This window comes from Mus musculus, chromosome 5 (genome assembly GCF_000001635.26).
Source record: "Mus musculus strain C57BL/6J chromosome 5, GRCm38.p6 C57BL/6J".
Classification (NCBI taxonomy): Eukaryota; Metazoa; Chordata; class Mammalia; order Rodentia; family Muridae; genus Mus; species Mus musculus.
The window spans coordinates 108,407,543-108,430,153 of NC_000071.6; the positions used below are offsets into that span (position 1 = coordinate 108,407,543).

At 44.6% G+C, this 22,611-nt stretch overlaps 1 protein-coding gene and 1 long non-coding RNA gene across 3 annotated transcripts in view; one reads left to right on the forward strand and one right to left on the reverse strand.

The window, feature by feature from the left end:
- Pde6b (phosphodiesterase 6B, cGMP, rod receptor, beta polypeptide) overlaps positions 1-22,611 on the forward strand; it is a 43,371-nt gene that overhangs the window by 19,170 nt on the left and 1,590 nt on the right. The window contains exons 4-20 of the mRNA NM_008806.2: positions 11,928-12,068; positions 12,156-12,230; positions 12,743-12,807; positions 13,675-13,741; positions 13,946-13,993; positions 15,466-15,615; positions 15,898-16,041; positions 16,755-16,820; positions 17,691-17,837; positions 18,912-19,019; positions 19,256-19,365; positions 19,565-19,652; positions 20,052-20,152; positions 20,255-20,362; positions 20,638-20,701; positions 20,915-20,989; positions 21,564-21,647. Coding sequence (NP_032832.2) covers positions 11,928-12,068; positions 12,156-12,230; positions 12,743-12,807; positions 13,675-13,741; positions 13,946-13,993; positions 15,466-15,615; positions 15,898-16,041; positions 16,755-16,820; positions 17,691-17,837; positions 18,912-19,019; positions 19,256-19,365; positions 19,565-19,652; positions 20,052-20,152; positions 20,255-20,362; positions 20,638-20,701; positions 20,915-20,989; positions 21,564-21,647 — 1,641 coding nt within the window. The remainder of the gene's footprint in view (positions 1-11,927; positions 12,069-12,155; positions 12,231-12,742; positions 12,808-13,674; positions 13,742-13,945; positions 13,994-15,465; positions 15,616-15,897; positions 16,042-16,754; positions 16,821-17,690; positions 17,838-18,911; positions 19,020-19,255; positions 19,366-19,564; positions 19,653-20,051; positions 20,153-20,254; positions 20,363-20,637; positions 20,702-20,914; positions 20,990-21,563; positions 21,648-22,611) is intronic.
- Positions 14,392-21,674, reverse strand: Gm34204. 2 transcript variants are annotated; one of them, XR_880561.2, is made up of 3 exons: positions 19,286-21,674; positions 16,311-16,441; positions 14,392-14,493 (listed from the first exon to the last, which is right to left on the reverse strand). It is a non-coding gene; the product is annotated as a predicted gene, 34204 (long non-coding RNA). The 2 variants fall into 2 exon arrangements; XR_001784924.2 differs by lacking the exon at positions 19,286-21,674 and adding an exon at positions 15,855-15,941 and having other exon boundaries at positions 16,311-18,197.

Here is a 22,611-nt window from a genome sequence, read left to right on the forward strand (position 1 = left end):
CTGGAGAGATACCTCAATAGCTAAAAATAAGCAGTGCTCTTTCAGACGTCCTGAATTCAGCCTGCAACTGCCTATAATTTCACCTCTAGAGGAATACAATGCCTCTGCTTTCTGTAGGCACCTGCATTCACATAACCATGCAGTTATATGCACATATCTACAAACATATATGCCCATACACGTTGCACACACACACACACACACACACACACACACACGATGTGGTGCAAGGCATATAATCCCGACACTGAGATGGTAGATTCAAGAGGATCACCCTCAAGTTCCAGACCATGCTTGTCTACACAGTAATCATAGTAAACCCTGACTAGTCCAGGGTTTTATAGAAATTCCATGTCTCAAACAACAAGAACAAAAAGGAACACGTTCATATGTATTTTGGATGTTAGTCCAGAAGTGCATTTTCCGTGTATTTTCTCCCTGAGTGTGGCTTGTCTTTTCATTCTCTTAATAATACATATGGCAAAACAGAAGTTTGGCTTTTTTCTTTTTTTTTTTTTTTTTTTTGGTTTTTCGAGACAGGGTTTCTCTGAATAGCCCTGGCTATTCTGGAACTCACTTTGTAGACCAGGCTGGCCTCGAACTCAGAAATCCACCTGCCTCTGCCTCCCAAGTGCTGGGATTAAAGGCGTGCACCACCACACCCGGCTGAAGTTTGGCATTTTTATAACCCCAATTTACTATAGTCTTCTTCATAGACTGTTATACCTAAAACCTCATCCTTAAACCGAAGATCACCAAGGTTGTCTTTCAGGTCATGTTCTAGGAGTCTGAGTCTTGGATTCTTATAAATGCAAATGTTTTTATTTCCTCAGATAAAGGGAAGAGATGAGAGCTGTGCCCAAGCTGTGTGAATACACGGCTTTGGTTGAGGCCAGAGAGTTCCTTTCTCTGCACTAACTATCCCAAGCCTAGGCCTGAAAACTTCTAGCCTCCTTACCATCTAATCTTATAAACTAACTGATCCAATCTGGCTTCTCCTGACTTCTGACTGAATTGCTCTGCTTGGCCTCATACTAACTTTGACAATATGTTCTAACCTTCTGGCTCCTTCTCATTCTCTGGCTTGTTCTGCCTTCACCTGTGTCTAACTTGTGTCTGTAAACTGTCCTGCCCAAACTGCTATACACACATCACCTCACCACTCCATCTTTTTTCTCTCTTGTTGCTCTTAAGCAGCCTCTCTTTCTCTGCTGTTTCCATGTGAGTTGAACACATCCTATCTTTAACTCACTCTGTCAAATCCTTCTGTGATTCATCACTTTATCTGTCCATCAATTAAACATCACTTTTGAACTGGCTGCTTCCTTCTACAAACCAACCTTACCTTCATTGTTAAGGATCAAACGTGTGTGTGAATTTCACTACTAAGGGTGTGTCTTAATTTCAGTCGGATTATACTGTAATTTGGGATGTATCTGAATATCTTTGGATATGACCCCTTGCCAGAGCAACCATGTTGCTGGACTAAAATTCCTTTAATGATTCTGAGTTTAGGGCTCATTATTAGTTTGATGAATACTATAAAGTCTGGCTCTAGATTCACATTGGCATGTGGATATCAAGCTTTTAGTCATTTGTGAAAAGACAACATTTTTTTCTATGAATTGTGTTTCCTTGTTGTTGAGGGTTAGGGGTTAGTTGGGTACATTTGTGGAGATCTACTTTTTAATTTTCCAGGGATTTTCCCTGATCAGTCACTGTAGTTCTAGAGAAAATCGTGAGGATGATAATGCCAGTCTACCAATACTGTTTTCCCTTTTCAGAATTGTGTTGACTATTCTGGGTATTCTGTCTTTCCACATAGACTTTATAGTCAAGATTTCAAGATTTGTAGAATAGCTTGCTGGTATAACTTGGATTTTTCTAAATCTATCTACCAACTTGGAAAAATATTATTTTAAAAATCGTGAGTCTTCTAGGGATGTAAGTCAGTTGGTAAGAATGCTTCCCTACCATGCCTGAAAACTGGATTCAGTTCCCAGCACCACATATAGCCTGACATGTGTTACAAGTGTGCAAACCTATTACTTGGGAGGTGGAGGCAGAAGGATCAGGAGTTCAAGGTGATCCTTGACTAAAGAGCAAGTTTGAGGCTAGCCTTGGCTACATGAGACTGTCTCAGAAAAAAATCCACAAGCACTTAAAATCTTCATATTAATTTTGATATTTTACTTCTTTTTTAAAAGATTTACTTATTTAATATGAGTACACCATTGCTCTCTTCAGAGACACCAGAAGAGGGCATCAGACCCCATTACAGATGTCTGTGAGCCACCATGAGGTTGCTGGGAATTGAACTCGGGACCTCTGGAAGAGCAGTCGGTGCTCTTAACCACTGAGCCATCTCTCCAGCAGGATATTTTACTTCTTTGATCAAACTTTTGAAGTTTTCATGGACTGGGGAAACAGTTCACAAGCACGAGAACCTGAGTTTGTTCTATGGGACCCAAGTGAAAAGCCAAGCATGGTACCTTATTTGTAACCTCAGCTCTGGGAAAGTGGAGACAGGTGAATCCCCTAGGGGGACTCAGTGACCAGCTGACTTCCAAGGTTTACCTCCACACATATGCACACATATGCACATGCACCCGCACACATATGCAAAAGATTGAAGTTTCTGCATATAAATTTTATACACATTTCACTAGATTTATACCTAAGTACTTCATTTTGGAACATAATGTAAGTGGTGTTGTGTACTGATAGCTTCATCTTCCAACTGTTCATCAATGGAATCAAGGAAAGCAATTATTATGTTAATCCTATTGTCTGTGGCTTTGCTAAAAATCACTTACTAGTTTCAGGGTTTTCTTATTGATTCTCTGGTATTTTCATATAGATAATCATATCACCTGCAAACAAAGATAGCTTTATTTTCTCTTTTTAGTGTTTTCTTTTTCTGATCTTTTTTTAAAAAAGATTTATTTATTTATTTATTTATTTATTTATTTATTTATTTATTTATTATACATAAGTACACTGTAGTTGACTTCAGACACACCAAAAGAGAGCATCAGATCTCATTATGGGTGGTTGTGAGCCATCATGTGATTGCTGGGATTTGAACTCAGGACCTTCAGAAGAGCAGTCATTGCTTTTTGTTTATTTGTTTGTTTTTTGAGACAGGGTTTCCTTGTGTAGCCCTGGCTGTCCTGGAACTCACTCTGAAGACCAGGCTGTCCTGGAACTCAGAAATCTCCCTGCCTCTGCCTCCCAAGTGCTGGGATTAAAGGCGTGCGCCACCACTGCCCAGCTCAATCAGTCCCCTCTTTTCCTGGTCTAATTGGTCAAGTTAAGACTTTGTGTAACAATTATAAGAGAGAAGAATCTATTTTCAATAATAATTTTGAAAGATTTCAAGTGAACATTCCTTCCTCATTCCAAATCTTAGAGAAAACCACCTAATTTCTTTTCTTTTCAGAGTGATCTTCACAGGCTGGAGAGATGCCTCAGCAGTTAAGAGCACTGGCTGCTCTTCTAGAGGTCCTGAGTTCAGTTCCCAGTAATCACATGGTGGCTCATAATTATAATGAGTCTTTTGGCCTGCAGGCAGAATGCTATATACATAATAAATAAATAGATCTTGAGAGAGAGAGAGAGAGAGAGAGAGACAGAGACAGAGACAGAGAGAGAGTGATTTCACAGCCCAGTGTGGTGGTGCACACCTTTAATCCCAGAACTCAGAAGGCAAAGACAGGCAGACTTCCGTGAGACTGAGGCCAGCCTGGTCTACAGAGTGAGTTCCAGATCAGCCAGGGTTACACAGAGAAACCCTGTCTCAAAAATCAAAACAAAACACAACAAAGTATAGGGTTGCTCCATGGTATAAGGAGATAGCACATTGGACTTCTAGAGGCTGAAGAATGATGTCATCTCTTGTGGTTTCATAGGAATTTTTTTTAATCTAGTTAAGGAAATTCACTGTATTTCTTGTTGTTAAGGTGCTCCATCTTGAATTAATATTGAATGTTATCAAATAATTCTGTATCATTTATAGAATTATGTAATTTTTCTTTAGTTTGTTCATTTTAAGATTATATTAGTTAGCTTGGGGTATTGGTTTGTGGTATATTTATATTGAGCTGTGGTCTTCCCATCTCACATCAAACAGCTAGGTCTTCAACTGCTGGGCTTCTGTGGTTCCCTCACATTAGTCTTTTAATTGTTAGTCTTACTAACAATTACATTATTGTTACATTACAGATTGGTTTTATCAATTTCTTTTGTTTTCTTAGACAATGATTTGCCATGTAGTTCAGCTTGCTATGTAGCTCTTGTCTCCCAACTGCTAGAATTATAGGTTTGTCTTAACATGCACTGTAGTTTTGCCAGTGTTCAGTTAAGAAGTTTTGTATCTAGAGCCATGCATGATGGTGCATGCCTTAATCACAGCATCTAGGAGGGAGAAGCAAGTGGATTTTCATGATTTTAAGGCTAGTCTGATCTACATAGTTAGTTCTAGGGCAATGAGGGTTATGTGGAGAGACCCTGTCTCAAAATAAAAATTAAAAAAAATGTTTTTATATCTATGTTAATGACCTACATGAATATATAGGTTTTTTTTCCTTGTGATGTCTTTTTTAAAAGTTTTTAAATTTTTTATCATTATTCTTTAATCTATACTTACAGTCCAGTTGTTATCCCCCTCCAGGTCCACCCTCCAACAGTTCCTCATTCCATTCCTCCTCCCCTGACTCCAAGAGGATGTCCCCCACTCCCACCCCCTAGGCTTCCCCATTCCCTAGGGTCTCAAGTCCCTTGAGGGTTAGGTGCATCTTCTCTCACTGAGGACAGACCCGGCAGTCCTCTGCTGTATATGTGTCGGGGGCCTCATATCAGCTGGTGTATGCTGCCTGGTTGGTGGCTCAGTGTCTGAGAGATCTCAGGGGTCCTGGTTAGTTGAGACTGCTGGTCTTCCTATGGGGTCACCCTCCTCCTCAGCTTCTTCCAGCCTTTCCCTGATTCAGCCACGGGGGTCCTGTGCTTCTGTCCATTGGTTGGGTGTAAATATCTTCCTCTGACTCTTTCAGCTGCTTGTTGGGCCTCTTGGAGAGCAGCCATGCTAGTCTCCTGTCTGTAGTAATAGTGTCAGGCCTTGGAGCCTCCCCTTGGGCTGGATGTAGTGTACGGTGCTCACAAGTATGGTTGCCTGAAGAGGCCAGAAGTGTTAAGATCTCTTGGATCTGGAGCTACCTGGTGTAGGTGCTACAAACAGAACTGAAGTCTTCTGCAGTAGTAGAACATGCTTTCAATCGCTGAGTCATCTCTCCAGTCCTAGCCTCGTGATGTTTTCATCTGAGTTTGTTATCTGTGCTGGCCTCGGAGAGGATTTTAGGCAGTATTCCCCATTCTGAGACACAGAAGAAAATCAAACTGTCTCTCTCAAAACACACAATGGTTCTGTGAAGATTTTAGCTACACCTCAAACAAGCAATCACTTCTGCATCAGACATCAGCAGTGTCCTCTGATTCAGCTCAACTCTAATCCTATCTATTCAAAGATAGTCAGATCCCACAAGTGTAGGGCTCAGTCCAAAGATGACCCACTTCTGGTGCCAATGCCAAACTCTAGTCTGTTGCTTGAGTTTCTGACTGATCAGCTATAAGGCAAATATTAGTTCATTTTCTTCTGCTATAATAAATTATCTGAAGCTAGGCATTTAACAAATAAAAGAGATTTAGCTCATCTATGGGGGAGGTTCAAGAGCACAGTACAAGCTTCTGCTTGACTATCATGAAGTCCTCCTGGTATTGTTGGACTTAACCTGGGGATTTGGGAGAACCATAGCATTCAGCCATAGTGTTTCTTTGGCTGTCATTATTTTTTAATGTTGTTGCTAGGTTTTGTTTGTTTGTTTGTTTGTTTGTTTTGGGGGTGGGGTGTTTGGTTTTTGACTTTTGCCATACTGACAAAACATACTGGCAGACATAGCCTACTGAGAGTTTGTTGTCTGAGCACAGAAATACCTGAAGGGGGCTGGGAAGATGGCTCAGTGGTTAAGAGCACTGACTGTTCTTCCAAAGGTCCTGAGTTCAAATCCCAGCAATCACATGATGACTCACAACCATCTGCCCTCTTCTGGTGTGTCTGAAGATAGCTACAGCATACTTACATATAATAAACATTTTTAAATAAATCTTTTTAAGAAGAAAAAGGAGGAGGAGGAAGAGGAGGAGGAGGAGGAAGAGGAGGAGGAGGAGGAGGAGGAGGAGGAGGAGGAAGAGGAGGAGGAGGAGGAGGAGGAAGAGGAGGAGGAGGAGGAGGAAGAGGAGGAAGAGGAGGAGGAGGAGGGGGAAGAGGAGGAAGAGGAGGAGGAGGAAAGAAATACCTGAAGGGCAATGTAATTCATCCAAGCTAGGAGAAACCAGTCAGCAGAGACCCAGCCTGAGGCAAGGGCAGTTCTATAAACTTGTCATCTGAACTCTATTGAGTCCAGAGGTCTAGACACATTCTCTGCCTTTGTGGAAGGTCATGCTGGCTCTCTTCTCCAAGGAATGAGAAGAAAGCTACTAGAACTCTAGCCTGCCATTCAAAGTCTAGTCATGTATCAGGGGGCTTTCCTGGGATCACCCTATTTTGTAATATCCCCTTATGTAAGTCTTACCAGGGCCCCAAATCTCCAAGAAATCAGACTTTAGGAAGAGAGGAAAAGCTGCCCCAAGACTCGGACTCTAACTAGCATTTGCAGAATCCTTCCTCATACCACTTCATGGGCTATGTTTCATTTATTTTTGGGAAGCTGGAAATAGAGCCCAGAGTCTTATGCATACTAGGTAAGTTCGCCACCACTAAGCTACATCCCTCACATTGCTTTATAAAAAGAAACCTCTGAAGGACCTGTGACTTAGCCCAAGACACGTTGCCTTTCTTGTCCCTGTGTGGTAGGAGTACTGGTCACTAAGCATTAAAACATTTTCAAACTCTCGGTCACCATGATTCCCAAATCCTGAAGGTTCTGAGAATTAGTCGGATCCCTTTCTGAAAAGCATCACAGCTACACTGGTCAGAGGCAATAATAAATTACCTGAAGATAAGAAAACCATAGGAAACCACCACATACTGATGTTCACTCTGACCTGCCACTTGGATCCCAGTCAGGTCCAACAGAGCAGTTCTTTCTGCTCACTGCACCAGTGACCCTTTGCCTCTACCTAGTGTTTGCATGGCTGAGGTGCACTGCTCACCCGAAAGACATGAGGGGAGGACTTACTGACACAAGATAAGTAAGGGTAAAGTCAGGGACTTCTCATGGTCTCATGTTTCCAAGTTGTAAGCAGTGAGCATTAAGGAAGGAGCCAGCCTGGAGTACCCACCATGGTGTCTGTAGGCCCAGAGCAGGGATAAAAGAGCTGTGGTTTCCACGTTCTTCCCCAGTAGTTCCTCAAAAGCAGAGGCCAGAACAGAAAATAAGGAAGAACAAGGAAGGTGGGGAGTCTGAGTTTTTATTTTTCTTTCTTTCTTTTTCCTTTTTTTCCCTCTTGAAACTGTCTTGTTTAGCTCACATTGCTCTCAGTCTCACTCTGCAGTAGATGCTGGCCTTCATCCTCCTGCTTCCAGTTCCCAAGTGCCAGGATTATAGATATGAGCCACCATTGGCTTTATCTTGATTCTTAGTATAATGTTTTAATGTATTAGTTTACATGACTTAATTTTTTTTTTTTTTTTTGGTTTTTCGAGACAGGGTTTCTCTGTATAGCCCTGGCTGTCCTAGAACTCACTTTGTAGACCAGGATGGCCTTGAACTCAGAAATCCACCTCCCTCTGCCTCCCAAGTGCTGGGATTAAAGGCATGTGCCACCACCGCCCAGCTACATGCCTTAATTTTAATAACAATGGTGTTTTTGACACCTGACTCCCAGGATTCGTAGATATTTGATAACGTGTTCTTAGTTCACCAGGAAGTAAAGGTCTCAGTACTGATGCTAGAGAACAAAGGCATAGCAGTAAGAACAGCTGAGAGCTCATATCTTGATTCATAAGTAAGAGGGATGGAAGGGAGGGCAGGGGAGAGAGACAGAGAGACAGAGAGACAGCGAGACAGAGACAGAGACAGAGAATAAGAACACAAAATCACACAAGTCTTTTGAAACCTCAAAGTCCTCCCCTAGTATCAGATTTCCTCCAAATAGGCCATACATCCTAATCTTTCCCAAACAGTTCTACCAACTGGGGAGAATAAATACGTTCTACCAACTTAGATATTAAAATATATAAGACTATGTAGGTCATTATCATTTTTAGGAGACTCGGAGTCAGTCCTATGAAAAAACATTCTTGAAATCAGGCTGCACATGGGTAAGTTTTGTTAGAGACACAGATTGTCCTCCTGTTTGGAGTCATTCAAGAGAATTGATATCATGCAGATGTTGCTACTGAGGCCCAGAAACACCACTCCTAGACCTCTTGTTGCTCAGTCCTGTGACTCATATCAACTATAAGTTTCTTTCTTTCTTTCTTTCTTTCTTTCTTTCTTTCTTTCTTTCTTTCTTTCTTTCTTTCTTTCTTTCTTTCTTCCTTCCTTCCTTCCTTCCTTCCTTCCTTCCTTCCTTCCTTTCTTTCTTTCTTTCTTTCTTTCTTTCTTTCTTTCTTTCTTTCGTGCAAGTTGCTTTTGTTTTTTCTCTTCTTTCTTTTTTTCTTTTTCTTTTTTCTTTTTTTTTTAAGTATAGAATAGAGTTTATTCAGGGCATGGGAAGGGGAGTTAAGAGGGTAGCAGAGGCAGAGAAAGGCAGAGAGGAAAGAGTAGAGAAATGGGGGCTGGTCATGGCCACATGGAGAGGGAGGAAGGGAATTGGGAGTAAGGGGCAAGAGGCAAGAGAAAGGCAAGAACGTAAGAGGGTAAGAGAGGTCTTTCTTCCTCTCTCTCTCTCTCTCTCTCTCTCTCTCTCTCTCTCTTCCTTTCCACTCCAGATTTTATTCCCTTCCCAGTCCACCCTCTGACTGTTCTACATCCCATACCTCCTCCCTGCCCCCTGTCTCCACAAGGATGTCCCCACCTCCCCACCCCACCTCCCCACCGTCCCATCCCATCTGACCTCTAAACTCCCTGGGGCCTCCAGTCTCTTGAGGGTTAGGTGCATATTCTCTGACTGAATCCAGACCCTGAAGTCCTCTGCTGTATATGTGTTGGGGGCCTCATATCAACTGGTGTATGCTGCCTGGTTGATGATCCAGTGTCTGAGAGATCTCCAGGGTCCAGGTTAATTGAGACTGCTGGTCCTCCTTATAGGATCACCTTCCTCCTCAGCTTTTTCCAGCTTTTCCCTAATTCAACCACAGGTGTCAGCAGCTTCTCTCCATTCATTGGGTGCAAATATCTGCATCTGACTCTTTCAGCTGCTTGTTGGGTCTTTCAGGGGACAGTCATGCTAGGTCCCTTTTTGTGAGCACCCCATAGCCTCAGTAATAGTGTCAGGCCTCAAGGGGACCTCCCCTTGAGCTGGATCCCACTTTGGGCCTGTCACTCGACCTTCTTTTCCTCAGGCTTCTCTCCATTTCCATCCCTGTAATTCTTTCAGACAGGAACAATTATGGGTCAGAGTTTTGACTGTGGGATGGCAACCCCATCCCTCACTCAATGATCTTTCTGCTGGAGGTGGGCTCTACAAGTTCTCTCTCCCCAGGGTAGGGCATTTCATCTAGGGTCCCTTCCTCTGAGTCCTAAGAGTCTTTCAACTTCCAGGTCTCTGGGACATTCTGGAGGGTCCCCCAACCTCTTACCTCACAAGGTTGCCTGTTCCCATTCTTTCTGCTGGACCTCGGGGCTTCAGTCCTTTTCCCCCACCCAATACTAGATCATGTTCCCCTCTCCCCCTTTCCATCCCCTTTCCCTCCCAGGTCCCTCCCTCCCTCCCCCTCTTGTGGTTGCTTTCTTCTCCCTCCCAACTGGGACTGAGATGTCCTCACTTGGGTCCTTCAGTTTGTCGACCTTTTTGAGTTCTGTGGCTGGAGAGATGGCTCATCAGTTAAGAGCAATGACTGCTCTTCCAGACTTCCTCAGTTCAATTTCCAGCAACAACACTGTGGCTCAAAAACATCTGTAATGAGATCCAAAGCAAGCTCAGGGACAGAGGCATGGGTGACTCAAATACCTGCTCATTCGATCACATACTCAATGCTCACACTCAACATTCATGGACTTACCCTCACACATGTGGCTACACATGCATACTTACAGGCTTACCTGTTTTTTCTCTTCACACACACACACACACTGAGAGTGAGAGAGAGAGAGAGAGAGAGAGAGAGAGAGAGAGAGAGAGAGAGAGAGAGAGACTGTCAGCCAGGTGTCCTTCTGAAATATAAAAATGTCACTGCTCTTCAAAGCCCATGTTCCTTTCTTTTTGGTAGTTCTAAGACTGTCTAAGCAGAACAGCCAAACTTCCAAAATTGTGGCCTCAGCTTTGTCATGGGGAAGCATGAGGTGTATAAGGGGTGACCAGAAATCACCCATGAATGAGGCAGGGCCAGAGTATTAGAGGCATAGGTGGCCTCGGGACGAAAGTACCGGGATCTCAGGGATGAGCAATGTGGTTGAACATCTCCAGGGCTGGTCTTCTGATGTGAAGGTGAAAATGCAGTCCTGAGCAAGATTCATGTCTCCTAGAACATTGCAGGTAGTGTGGAAAGTGTCAAACATGCCCATGTGAACACATGGGAGACAGAGGCCAAAGTGTAAAGACTGATGGGGGTGCGTCTGAGCAACAGAGGCTGGGTCACCCCAGGAAGATGGGGACTGGAAAGGGTTACCTCCTACTAGGAGGGCTATAAGGAAATTAGTTCATCAGGTCCAAAAGAACTGGCAGGAAGAAGCCACCAAGGAAGGCCCGAGAGAAGGGACTCTGCTATAGACCCGGCACAGTGTGAGTCTGAGGACTGACTGGGCTGGTGGTATACATTCCAGGGACTCGTGTTTGAGAACCATGGCCTAGACCTGTGAAAGGAGATTCTTGAACCTGGTCTGGTCAAGGACCTGTGTAGCTATTAACAAAATAGTCACTTTCAAATTCACCCTGCTGAAACACAAAGGGGTCTGCTGTTTATAGTGCAAGCCTTGTTACTCCCTGGGTTAACTACAGAGTGGGTGAGAATGGTTGCTTGAATCTTTGACTTTTATTATTTTTCTAAAATACCTAAAATAGGAATTGGGCACTTAATTTTAAGCAGCTTGTCTTGAACCTTAAATCCCTAAAAGTAACCATTGTGATTAACACTGATCATTAACTCCACAGTATCCTGAATCTCAAAGGAGCACATTTCTTTTTTTTTTATATATATTGATAAAATATGGTATCTTTATTCGACTTATACAAGCATTCTTCTTTATTAATAAGTCAGTTTAAGTGGTTTCAATAATGTAACTTACTTGAAATTAAGGAAAATGAAAATATTATTAAATCTTTGCAAAATCACATTTTCCTGATGAGAATAAAATAGAAAAGTGTAGCATAACTAAAACTTCTTGAGTCCCAGTTGTTTAGAATTATAAATAATAAAAAAGATATTTAAGGAAATTAAATACCAAGCTATAAATAGTAGTTTAATTTATTAAAATTATGGATCTTTGACTTTTAAGCTCACAGTGACTTCAATTTCTACCCATTGGCTCATTCACTGAATGAGGCCAGCACTGGGTAGCAAGACTCATGGTTATGGCCTAAGCTAGCCTGGAGAACTCACCATCCAGTGAGTTTCCAGAGTTCCTCTGGGTCAAGACACAGGTAAGACTGTGTTCACAGTAAGCCTTGAGTTACACACCATCAGTCCGTGTCCTTTTGGGTTCAGGGCCAGTTGAGCACCCTGTAAGAATTAAGCTTGAACTGTTTGTGGTACCAACTCTGAGTGGACCCCAGAAGCTTCTGAGGCCAGATGGGTGGGGCCACAGGCCAACGTGTGTTTCACCCCTCAGGTGCTCCTCTGGTCAGCCAATAAGGTGTTTGAAGAGCTGACAGACATCGAAAGACAGTTCCACAAGGCCTTCTATACTGTCCGGGCCTATCTAAACTGCGAACGGTATTCAGTGGGCCTCCTGGACATGACCAAGGAGAAGGTGAGGTCTCAAACTCTCAGGCACCTCCTCCCCAGTGTGACCCAGCTCATAGACTGAGTGTTCCCTTCTCTCTTCTTCTCTTCCCAGGAGTTCTTTGATGTGTGGCCTGTGCTGATGGGAGAAGCCCAGCCATACTCAGGCCCACGAACACCTGATGGCCGGGTAAGTCAGGCTGATAGGTGGCAACTACCCACAATCTTGCTACCCTGGATCAAACTCCATGAAGAGGATGGGGGAATAGTGTAGCCCCAAGCACCTATCTACTCTCATCAGGCTGCACTGCCCCAGTGAGGGTGGATTCTCTAGATCTGCTTTAATTGCCAGAGCTCCTACATATATTGTGACATGCTTCCACATGAATTTTAGTGTATGTGTGGAGTATGGGCCAAGTTGGTGTGAAGTTAAATGGGTTACAGGAAAGAGAGATCTAAAAATCTGGGTTTGTGATACACATCTATGAGTATGAGAGAGAGAGACAGAGGGAGAGGGAGAGAGAGAGAGAGAGCACATACACTGTACATATGTAATTACCAGGTACTGTACATGTGTCACCTCTGGATGTGCATTTTTGTGCATGGATATGTCTGGGTGGGTGCTGATCTCTTTTCACGTAAAGAAAGACTCCATTGAGAAGCTGACCAGGAGTCCCTACACTGATATATTTTGTTTCTCAGGAAATTGTCTTCTACAAAGTCATCGATTATATCCTCCACGGCAAAGAAGACATCAAAGTCATTCCGTAAGTGCTGGGGTTTGACAAGTGGCTCATACCAGGATGGGACATCCCCAAACACAACCTCCAGAGTAGCCATCTTTGGGATTTTTTGTAAAGATTTATTCTATTTATATGAATGTACTGTATCTGTCTTCAGACGCACCAGAAGGGAGCATTGGATCCCATTACAGATGGTTGTGAGCCACCATGTGGTTGCTGGGAATTGAATTCAGGACCTCTAGAAGAGCAGTCACTGCTTTTAACCGCTGAGCCATCTCTCCAGCCCATCTGGGGCCTTTATAGAGAGCCAGCAGTGCCTTCCCAAAATAGTGAGGAGGAAATGGGCAGATGACCAGGGAAGTGACCAGCCTAAGGCACTTAGATATCTGAAACACATATCTAGAGAGTCAGATGAGCTGCTCTGATGGCCTCACCAGCAGAAACTCAACCATTCCAGCCTTGGCAGGTGAAACCTCCAGAAGGTGAGGCTATCACCATATGCCAAAGAAAAGTCTAGCACAGAGCTCTGCCCTAGAGGGACAGTAGTCCTATGATTATGTGACCAATGACCTCATGAAACCTGTCAACATCCCAAACATGCTCCAAGAAGGCAGTAGGATTCCGGTATCATGAATGAAGAACAGGTAGCCAGCCCTGAGTCTCCAGAGGCCAACTGAAGTCAGGAGTCTCCAGTAGGGAAGGAGACCCTGCAAAATGAGGAGTTCCAACATGGCAGAATGGAAGGAAGCTAGCTCATCGTGACCTCCAGTCCTCATCAGCTTCCTAGCCTCATCCCACCTGAGCTCACAGAAAGGCATAAAGTGAACTCATACATTGTTTCATCTAACAATGCAAGCATTCATTCCTTCGACCTCTGTTCTTTTCCCACAGCACACCCCCGGCTGATCACTGGGCCCTGGCCAGTGGCCTTCCAACCTACGTAGCAGAAAGTGGCTTTGTGAGTGTCCCTCTCCAGGCCTTGGCCTCTACTGGCCAGTGCTATGATATGTGCTAGCCTGCTACCTCCTATTAGCACATCCTGCTAGATGCTGTTCACTTTGCCCAGTTAGAAGCTCCTCTGTTGTAGGCAAGGTTAAGTAGGTTAGTGCTTGTGTTTGTATGTTCAGTTGCTCAGAGTGAAACTGTTTCTCTTTCTTTCCAGATCTGTAACATCATGAATGCTTCAGCTGATGAAATGTTCAACTTTCAGGTAATCTGCCTACCCATTTAATGAAACTGCATTTTACTAGAAAAATTTTGTTTCAAAAATGATGGATTGAATTAGGTTTTTCCACTTGAAACAACTTTTGGGGGGCTAGAGAGATAGGTCAGCAGGTAAACTGTTTTCTATGATAGCATGAGGATCCATCACCCACATAAATAAAACCCAGGTACATGTACCTATCAATCCAAGTGCTGAGTTAGGGGGATGAGAAGCAGGCAAGACAAAAGGATTCCACAGGCTTAGTAGCCAGCTAATCTAACCAACCAGTGAGCTCCAGTATCAGTTAGAAACCCTGTCTCAGAAAATAGAGTAGCAAGCAACGGAGAAAAACATCCAACATGCACACACATATATGCACACCAATGTATGCAACATACACACATAAAACAACTTCACTTATACCTGTAATCCCAGCACTCAGAAGATGAAGGCAGGAGGTTTGCTGCAAGTTAGCCCAAGGCCAACATTGGCTAAAGAGTGAGATTCTGTCTCGAAAAGCAAATGAAAAATAGAAAAGAACAATTTCATCTCAGTGACTTTCCGGGAAACCATACAAGAAATGTATTTGTACTTCCAGGTTTACAGTTGAGCTGATTTTATGTGGGCTCAGTTAGATTTAATTGATCTTGGCTGGACTCAAATGATCTTGTCTTGTCTCAGCTGAACTTATCTGATCTCAACTGACCTTGGCTGGACTCTGCAGAGCTTATCTGGGCTAAGTGGATCCTGTCTGGCCTCAAGTGATCTTGGCTGGTCTTAGTTGATCTTCACTGGGTTTATCTGGGTTTAGTTGGTTTTCACTGTGTGCAGCAGAAGTCAGCTAATCTTTGAGCTCAATCAATTTTGGTAGGACTCAGCGGAACCTTATCTGTTATCATTTGATTGAATGTGGTATAGTTGAACTTTTCTGTGCTGGAACTATGAAGATTTAGAATTTCTTTGCTCTACCTGTCCTTATCTGGGGTTTAGACAAATGTGCCTATGGCCACATGGCACTTTCCTAAGGGAGGTTATGTTAGTAGGAACACCACTAACAGCCTCTTGGAGGAACTGGTTAAAAATTACCATCCATATTTCATATTGGAAGACAGAATGAACCAACTACATAGTGTTCAAAGTCCAGTGTAAAATAGAAACGTGGATCCATTTGTTGAGCAGTTAGTAAGTTCTTTTTTCAGTTCTTCTAATAAGTATTCATGGGGACTGGAGCCCTTATGTGCCCATGAAGTCTGTATGCTGGGAAAATAGCCTCCTCTAGCCCACAAAATTACCACGCAAAGCCCTTGAACATAAAGTTCACAGACAAGTGAAAGTAAAGAGTCAGCATGCAACCTATTAGCATGGTCGGAGGACAGAAAAAAAAAATGAAGTCTAACCCTGCCCCTCCCCCACCCTGGTCACCAAGTCCTTACCAGAGCACACCTGGAACAGCCTAGTTCTTTCCCTACTCCCTGCAGGAGGGGCCCCTGGATGATTCAGGATGGGTGATCAAGAATGTCCTCTCTATGCCCATTGTCAACAAGAAAGAGGAGATTGTGGGGGTGGCAACCTTCTACAACAGGAAAGATGGAAAGCCCTTCGATGATCAAGATGAAGTCCTTATGGAGGTAAATATCTAGTATCATACATGGACAAAAGGGTCCATCTATCATGTCGTGGGATATCAGTGAGGACTGTCCCTCTCCACACATATTTGGACCCTGATTAGCACTACATCAGGGAGAAGGGGACAAAGATAGTTCCCAAAGTTCTATCTTGGGAGACCCATTCATAGACATCCACTGTACTGTAGCAGTCTGGGAAACTGGCCTCTGAGACACCGGTATAAAACGTAGTTAAAACTCACCAAAGTGCATGGCTAATGGGGCGACACTCCTGTCTACCTCCAGTCTCTGACACAGTTCCTGGGGTGGTCAGTGCTGAACACAGACACCTATGACAAGATGAACAAGCTGGAGAACCGTAAGGACATCGCCCAGGACATGGTTCTGTACCATGTGAGATGTGACAAAGATGAAATCCAGGAAATCCTGGTACTGTTCTTGGTATTTTATGGGGCCCCTCTGACTGGGGGAGGCAAAGAACTCAGTGATAAGGATATATGTATGGGGCCCAATGGCTAGGTCTAACCCTAACACTACACACTGTGCAACCCAGACACTGTCCCTGTGCCTCATCCTAAGCAGTGAGTAGGTGTGAACAGAACCTTCCTAGACCATCTCATTATTCCATCTGTAATCCATATGTGTCACTAAGGACAACACAGGGAAAGGAATAAACGTCAGGGTCCCCAGGAACTTACCACTTAGGTCTGGAATTGAGGATGTCTGAGCCCAAGGGAGACTGCTCTTCTTCAGCGATTATCCTGTGTTCAACATGTTCTGTGATGGTATACCACCATTCTGTTACATTCACAGGGTAAGGGTGATGTCACTGTCACAGGAGTAAAGGAGATACCACCACTGACACACTTATAGATGGACATAGATGGCATGATACCACCATTATGTCACACTGGTGTGAAGGTTAATAGTTACTCAGTTATAGTCATAGGGTTAAGGTGATCCTAAGGTGATCCTGTCCCTTGTGGGGGAAAGGTAATGAGGTCACTATGTTACTGTCATTCCTGGGATGAGAGTGATATTGATGGCTATCATATGGGGTGTAGGTGATGCTGTTACTCTGTTATATAGGGTGAAGTGACACTATCACTCAGTCCCACAACTCACCTGTTGCTCTCTGTTAGCCAACAAGGGATCGCCTTGGGAAAGAGCCTGCTGACTGTGAGGAGGATGAGCTGGGGAAAATCTTGGTGAGAATCTGCTTCCAGTGGACACAAGCTGCTCTCAAGAGTGTCAGGAGAGAGGCCTGGCACACACAGCATCCTCTCATGATGTTAGTGCTACCCATGTAGGCATGTCAACACTCCCCAGCAGAGAGGACAATATTGGCTCGTAAAGTGTCCAGCTGGAGTTTACTTGATATCTGTCCTGCTGAGTGTCTCTGCTGTCTTGTCTCCTCTGTTTCCCAGAACTAGCCATGTTTTAGTTTCTGCATGCACAATTTAGGCCCACTGTCCATCTGTGCTGCCTCCCTGTAGGAGCATCTAGGTACTACAGTCCCTATTTTAGATATATCTATGTTCATGTGTGTGCATACTTCTGTGGACACACATGTGTGTATAGACACACAGAAACACCTGTTTGTGTGTCTCCCAGAGAACACCCGTACATCAACTTGACAATTGTGGGGCAGCTACCTTTTTCTGTCACCTGTGTGATTTATCAGAATCACCAGAGCTGTTTGTTTTACTGAACGAGCTTTGGAGTTTATTAATACCAACAAGTTCTAAACACCAATAGCTCTGTGTGTCGTGAGTGTGCACATATGTGCCCATATGTCCATATGGGTAGGTCTAAATCCATGAGTGTACCTCTGTAACTTTTCAAGTATATATCTTATATGTTTGCTTTTCTAACATCACTGTCACCAAGCCAGGCAAGCTTCTCACTGTCAGGTTACCTGGTGCAAGGAAACAGTAGGATAAGATAAACAGTGGCCTAGCTATAAATTTGAGATATACCTGGGTGTCTGCTTGGACAATGGTTCAGAGAAAAGAAAGGTTAAGAAGCAGTAAGGGTGTGGTAGGCCTGCCTCTCTCAGCCCACAATCTCTCTTACAGAAGGAAGAACTTCCAGGGCCGACCAAGTTTGACATCTATGAGTTCCACTTCTCTGATCTGGAGTGTACAGAGCTGGAGCTAGTCAAATGTGGCATCCAGATGTACTATGAGCTGGGTGTAGTCCGAAAGTTCCAGATTCCCCAGGAGGTGAGGAGATATGGTTGGAGGTTCCAGAACAAGAGGAAGTAGAGGGGTGGTAAAGGTTACAGGTCCCCCAAGAGGTGAAGTGTATATGTATGTAACAGAGGGAGGGTGTCCACAAGTCCCACAGAGAATCTAGTCAAACATGTCCATCACAGTGAAGTATACTTGGCAAATATATCTAGAATAAATGATTGGATGGACGGAAAGTTTGTTAACTAGGTGTCCAAATGACATTTCTATTAGGACATCACAGGGAAATAAGATCGTTGGTGGGGAACTGTAGCAACTGCTCACCAGGACAGAAATCACATAGTATCTTCTAGCTTTGCCTCTCAGGGATCAATATTTGGAGGAAGGGAAGGGCTCAGAGCCCCACCATCCTGCTCTTACCATGGGTTTCTCACTCTGTCCTGAGTCCACCTCCTTACCTGTGCTCCCACAACACAAATGAAGAATGAATAATCTCTCATGCTCCTCAGAAAACAGAAGCAACAGGCTGATATTTCTGAAAGAAATTTTACTAAATGCTAAGGGAAACAGACAGAAAGAAAGCCATTGGGATAAAAAATATTTCCAAATAATTATTTGATCCTAAATATCATAATGGAAGGGGTAAAGGGTTCTCTTAGCCTGCATCCTCTTGTTGAAGAAAATGTTGAGGCTTCCCACCTTTCTGCTCACAGGCCACATGTGAATCAAACACTCAGGCCTTAAACCAATGGGTTTTTTTGTTGTTGTTGTTGTTGTTGGGTTGGTTATTTAGTTGGTTTTGGTTTTTGCTTTCTCAAAAGATCTCACATGCCAGGGGTCCTCTTTCCATTGTGAGTCTGAACCTTGGGAAGAGAGAGGCATCAAATTCCCAAGGGCTGTTCTTTGTTCTGGTGTGAGAGCCCTTCCCAAACAGGAAGGGGCCAGTGAGAACAAGGAACAAGGGCTCTGAGACCAACAAGATAGAAGTGGAGAAATAGGTATAACAGACTCTAATGCAAGCAGTATGAGAGGCTTGGATAGGCTCTGATATGGTGCTGTGTAGGCTCATATGTGGATCTCAGAACCCACATGTACTCTGCTCCCCAGGTCTTGGTGCGCTTTCTATTCTCTGTCAGCAAAGCCTATCGAAGAATCACCTACCACAACTGGCGCCACGGCTTCAATGTAGCCCAGACCATGTTTACCCTACTCATGGTACGTATGTAAATTGGATGGGCTAGATGAATCAGAGGGCTGGGGCAAGGACCACAGCTAACTATCTTCTGGCCCAAGGATGCCAATTGTGTGTATCCAGTCCTAGCAATGAGTGGAAGGGACCTGGGTGGGCAAAGGGATGGGTTTGGGACACCCCACATCCCCTTTAACCACTGCCTTCTGGAGCCAGAGAGCTGGGCCAGTGACAGGACTCAGGACTGGATCTATTCCCACAGACAGGCAAACTGAAGAGCTATTACACTGACCTAGAGGCCTTCGCCATGGTTACAGCTGGCTTGTGCCACGACATCGACCACCGTGGCACCAACAACCTGTACCAGATGAAGTAGGCTGTGGGGAGGGCAGGCTTGTGGTGGGCATGGTAAACCATAAATCACGCGTCCTTAGGGTGAGTCTTTGCAGTCTGGCAATCAGTACTGAGATGGACCACCTTGAAGATGCAGTGCCACATGGGTCAGACCTCATCCTACTGCCTTCTAACATTGCTTTTGTTGTGTTCCCCTGTTAAATAAAATAAACAACAGATCGCAGAATCCTCTAGCCAAGTTACATGGCTCCTCAATTCTGGAAAGGCACCACCTGGAATTTGGGAAGTTTCTGTTGGCAGAGGAGGTTTGTTCCTGATTTGGTTATGAGTTGTTTCTCCTCTGGGCTGTGGTAGACAAGCAGGAGGTCCTGGGCAGCATGGATTTATCAGTGTGAGGTGCTAAAGGACAGGCTCACATCTAGAGATGTTCCCACATGGGGCAGAATTGCAGTCATGGAGGCAGTAGCTAGGAATGGCCACTAGAGGGTACAACAGATCATGGAAATGGGCAAAGGTATCTGACCCAGGACACTGACAGAGGGTAGACACCAAGGGAAGGCAGGGATGGCCATAAGACTGATCTTCACATAAGTGAAGGCAAGGTTCGAGTGAGGGGATTAGACAGAGTAGGCCCTGAGAGTCAAAAACAAGAGTACCACAGACAACCTCTGCCACAACCCAACACCAACTTATGGTCCCCACAGAGCCTGAACATCTATCAGAACCTGAACCGGCGGCAGCATGAACATGTGATCCACCTCATGGACATTGCCATCATTGCCACCGACCTGGCCCTCTACTTCAAGTAAGAATGCATCAGAGGCAGGAGGTGTGGGCAGAGCCCTCAGTAGACATAGATAACCATGGCCAGTCTGTCACCTACTCCTCCCCTCCTTCTTGGGGTCAGGAAGAGAACAATGTTCCAGAAGATTGTGGATGAGTCTAAGAACTATGAAGATAAGAAGAGTTGGGTTGAGTACTTATCCTTAGAGACCACACGAAAGGAGATAGTCATGTAAGTAGCAGGTCCACTGCTGGCCAATTAGCCCTGCAGACCTCCCTAATCCCAGGGACCGGAGACGGCACAAGGGTTCATAGGCCTCACCACTGAATCCAGAATCTTCCTTAGCACCCCTGACCACCACTTGCTTCAAGCTCAGCTTTCCTTCTTCACCTACAAGGTGGTGACTTGGGACCAGCACCTTTCCTAGGACTGTCCCAGAGAGCTGCTGAGAAAATGTTTACTCTCTGCTCAGAAGGACAGGTAGTCTGCTGTCTGTCTGTCCACAGGGCCATGATGATGACTGCATGTGACCTGTCTGCTATCACCAAACCCTGGGAAGTCCAGAGCAAGGTCAGGACTGATGACCATCTGGACCCAGAATAGCCCTTCGCAGGCCATCCTGGGTCTGTACCTAGGGAGCTACAGGGAAATGGTGTTGGTTTTTGAAGTCATCCCTGGGTACGGCAGTGAGAGGCGCCATATGAACACTGCCTGTAGGACCTTGAGGGGAGGGCCTACTGCTCCTGAACATGGAGCCCCACTATAACTTTTGTGTGTGCTTAGGTTGCTCTTCTGGTGGCTGCTGAGTTCTGGGAACAGGGGGACTTGGAGAGGACTGTCTTGGATCAACAGCCCATTGTGAGTGTTGCTTCCAGAATATTCTATCTTGGCATATGTATTAGAATGCTTGGTAGCGCTCCAGACCCCAGGAATTTAAGGTCCCGGAGTCTTAGCCTTGATTTGTGTGGCCCTTTGGCATGACTATGGGTAATTTTGCATCTTGCAGAATAGAAATCACAAAAAATTGTTAGATTGGGGTTGTAGCTCAGCAGGAGCACCTAGGGTCTATGTGGCTGCAGAGTACATCCATTAGACAGGCCAGTCCAGGGAGGTCAAGTCAGAGAAGGGCAAGCCTAGGGAAAGGCAGGGAGTAGTGGTGGTAGTCCATGGCAAGATAGACAATGAGGTAGTTACAGCTAGGGTTAGGGCCCACCACTAACACCACAGATGGCATCTACATACATGGGAACTGGGAACTACAAAGGGTTGTTCTGACCACTTATCTTCTAAGCCAGCTCTGGCTAGTGTGAAGAACTGTTTGGAGCAGGCTTTAGGCAAGGCATAGACTAAGCAAGAAATAGGTCTTTGCAGCAAACAAAGTCTCATAGGGAGAGACAGCACCCATGTCATCTGCCTGTGTTTTCTTTACAAGCCCATGATGGACCGGAACAAAGCAGCTGAGCTCCCTAAGCTGCAAGTTGGTTTCATTGACTTCGTATGTACTTTCGTATACAAGGTGCGCAGCAGAGGTATTCCATGTTGGCTGGGGTGGACTGGCTCAGAGTGGGTTGGGAATGGACTGAATCCAGCAGGGATCACACAGGGACATTTGTGTGATCTTCACCCTTATTTGATGGGGGAAACCACAACACCCACCTCAACCTGCCCTGCTAATTGTCCCAAAACTTATGACTGTTCCCTCAGAAGCACTAAGTGTATTTCCTAAAATGTCCTTACTCACCTTGAGGTCTCACCTTAAATATCTCTGCCTCAGAGGGCCTCTTTAACCACAATGGGCACACCATCTTCAGGAAAATGGCTACAACTTGTCTACTAGGTATCTGTGAAGGTGATACCTAGTTTTTTGTTGTTTTTTGTTTTTTGTTTTTTTTTGTTTTTTGTTTTTTTGTTTTCCAGACAGGGCTTCTCTGTATAGCCCTGGCTGTTCTGGAACTCACTCTGTAGACCAGGCTGGCCTTGAACTAAGAAATTCGCCTGCCTCTGCCTCCCAAGTGCTGGGATTAAAGGCGTGCGCCACCACTACCTGGCAAGCCTGAGTCTTATCTGTCTCCAATGGCATACCCCAATACAACCTGAAGAACATGATAGCAGCCATGTTCCCACTAGCTGGTCAGGCACCGATGAACTGCCAAGTCGTTAAGTTCTGCTATTTGATCATAGAGTGTAAGACAGGGACTTGAAGAGACTCACAAGATAGTGTCCTCATGTGATGTACATCACACCCAAGCTCCACACCACTCTAGTACTCAGTGGTGACAGACCCCACATTGTAAGGTAGATGCTATGTGACTTCAAGTGAAGTCAATCGTAAGCAGCCAAGGAGGAAGGAAGAGGTGGTCACTGTGGACCCCACTGTTCCTCTGCCCATTGACATCACCTGAAAACAGATGTAGGGCTTGTTAGAGCTTCCAATCCTCCTGCAGGTGACATTCTCTATTCTTGGGATATTCAACCTGCTA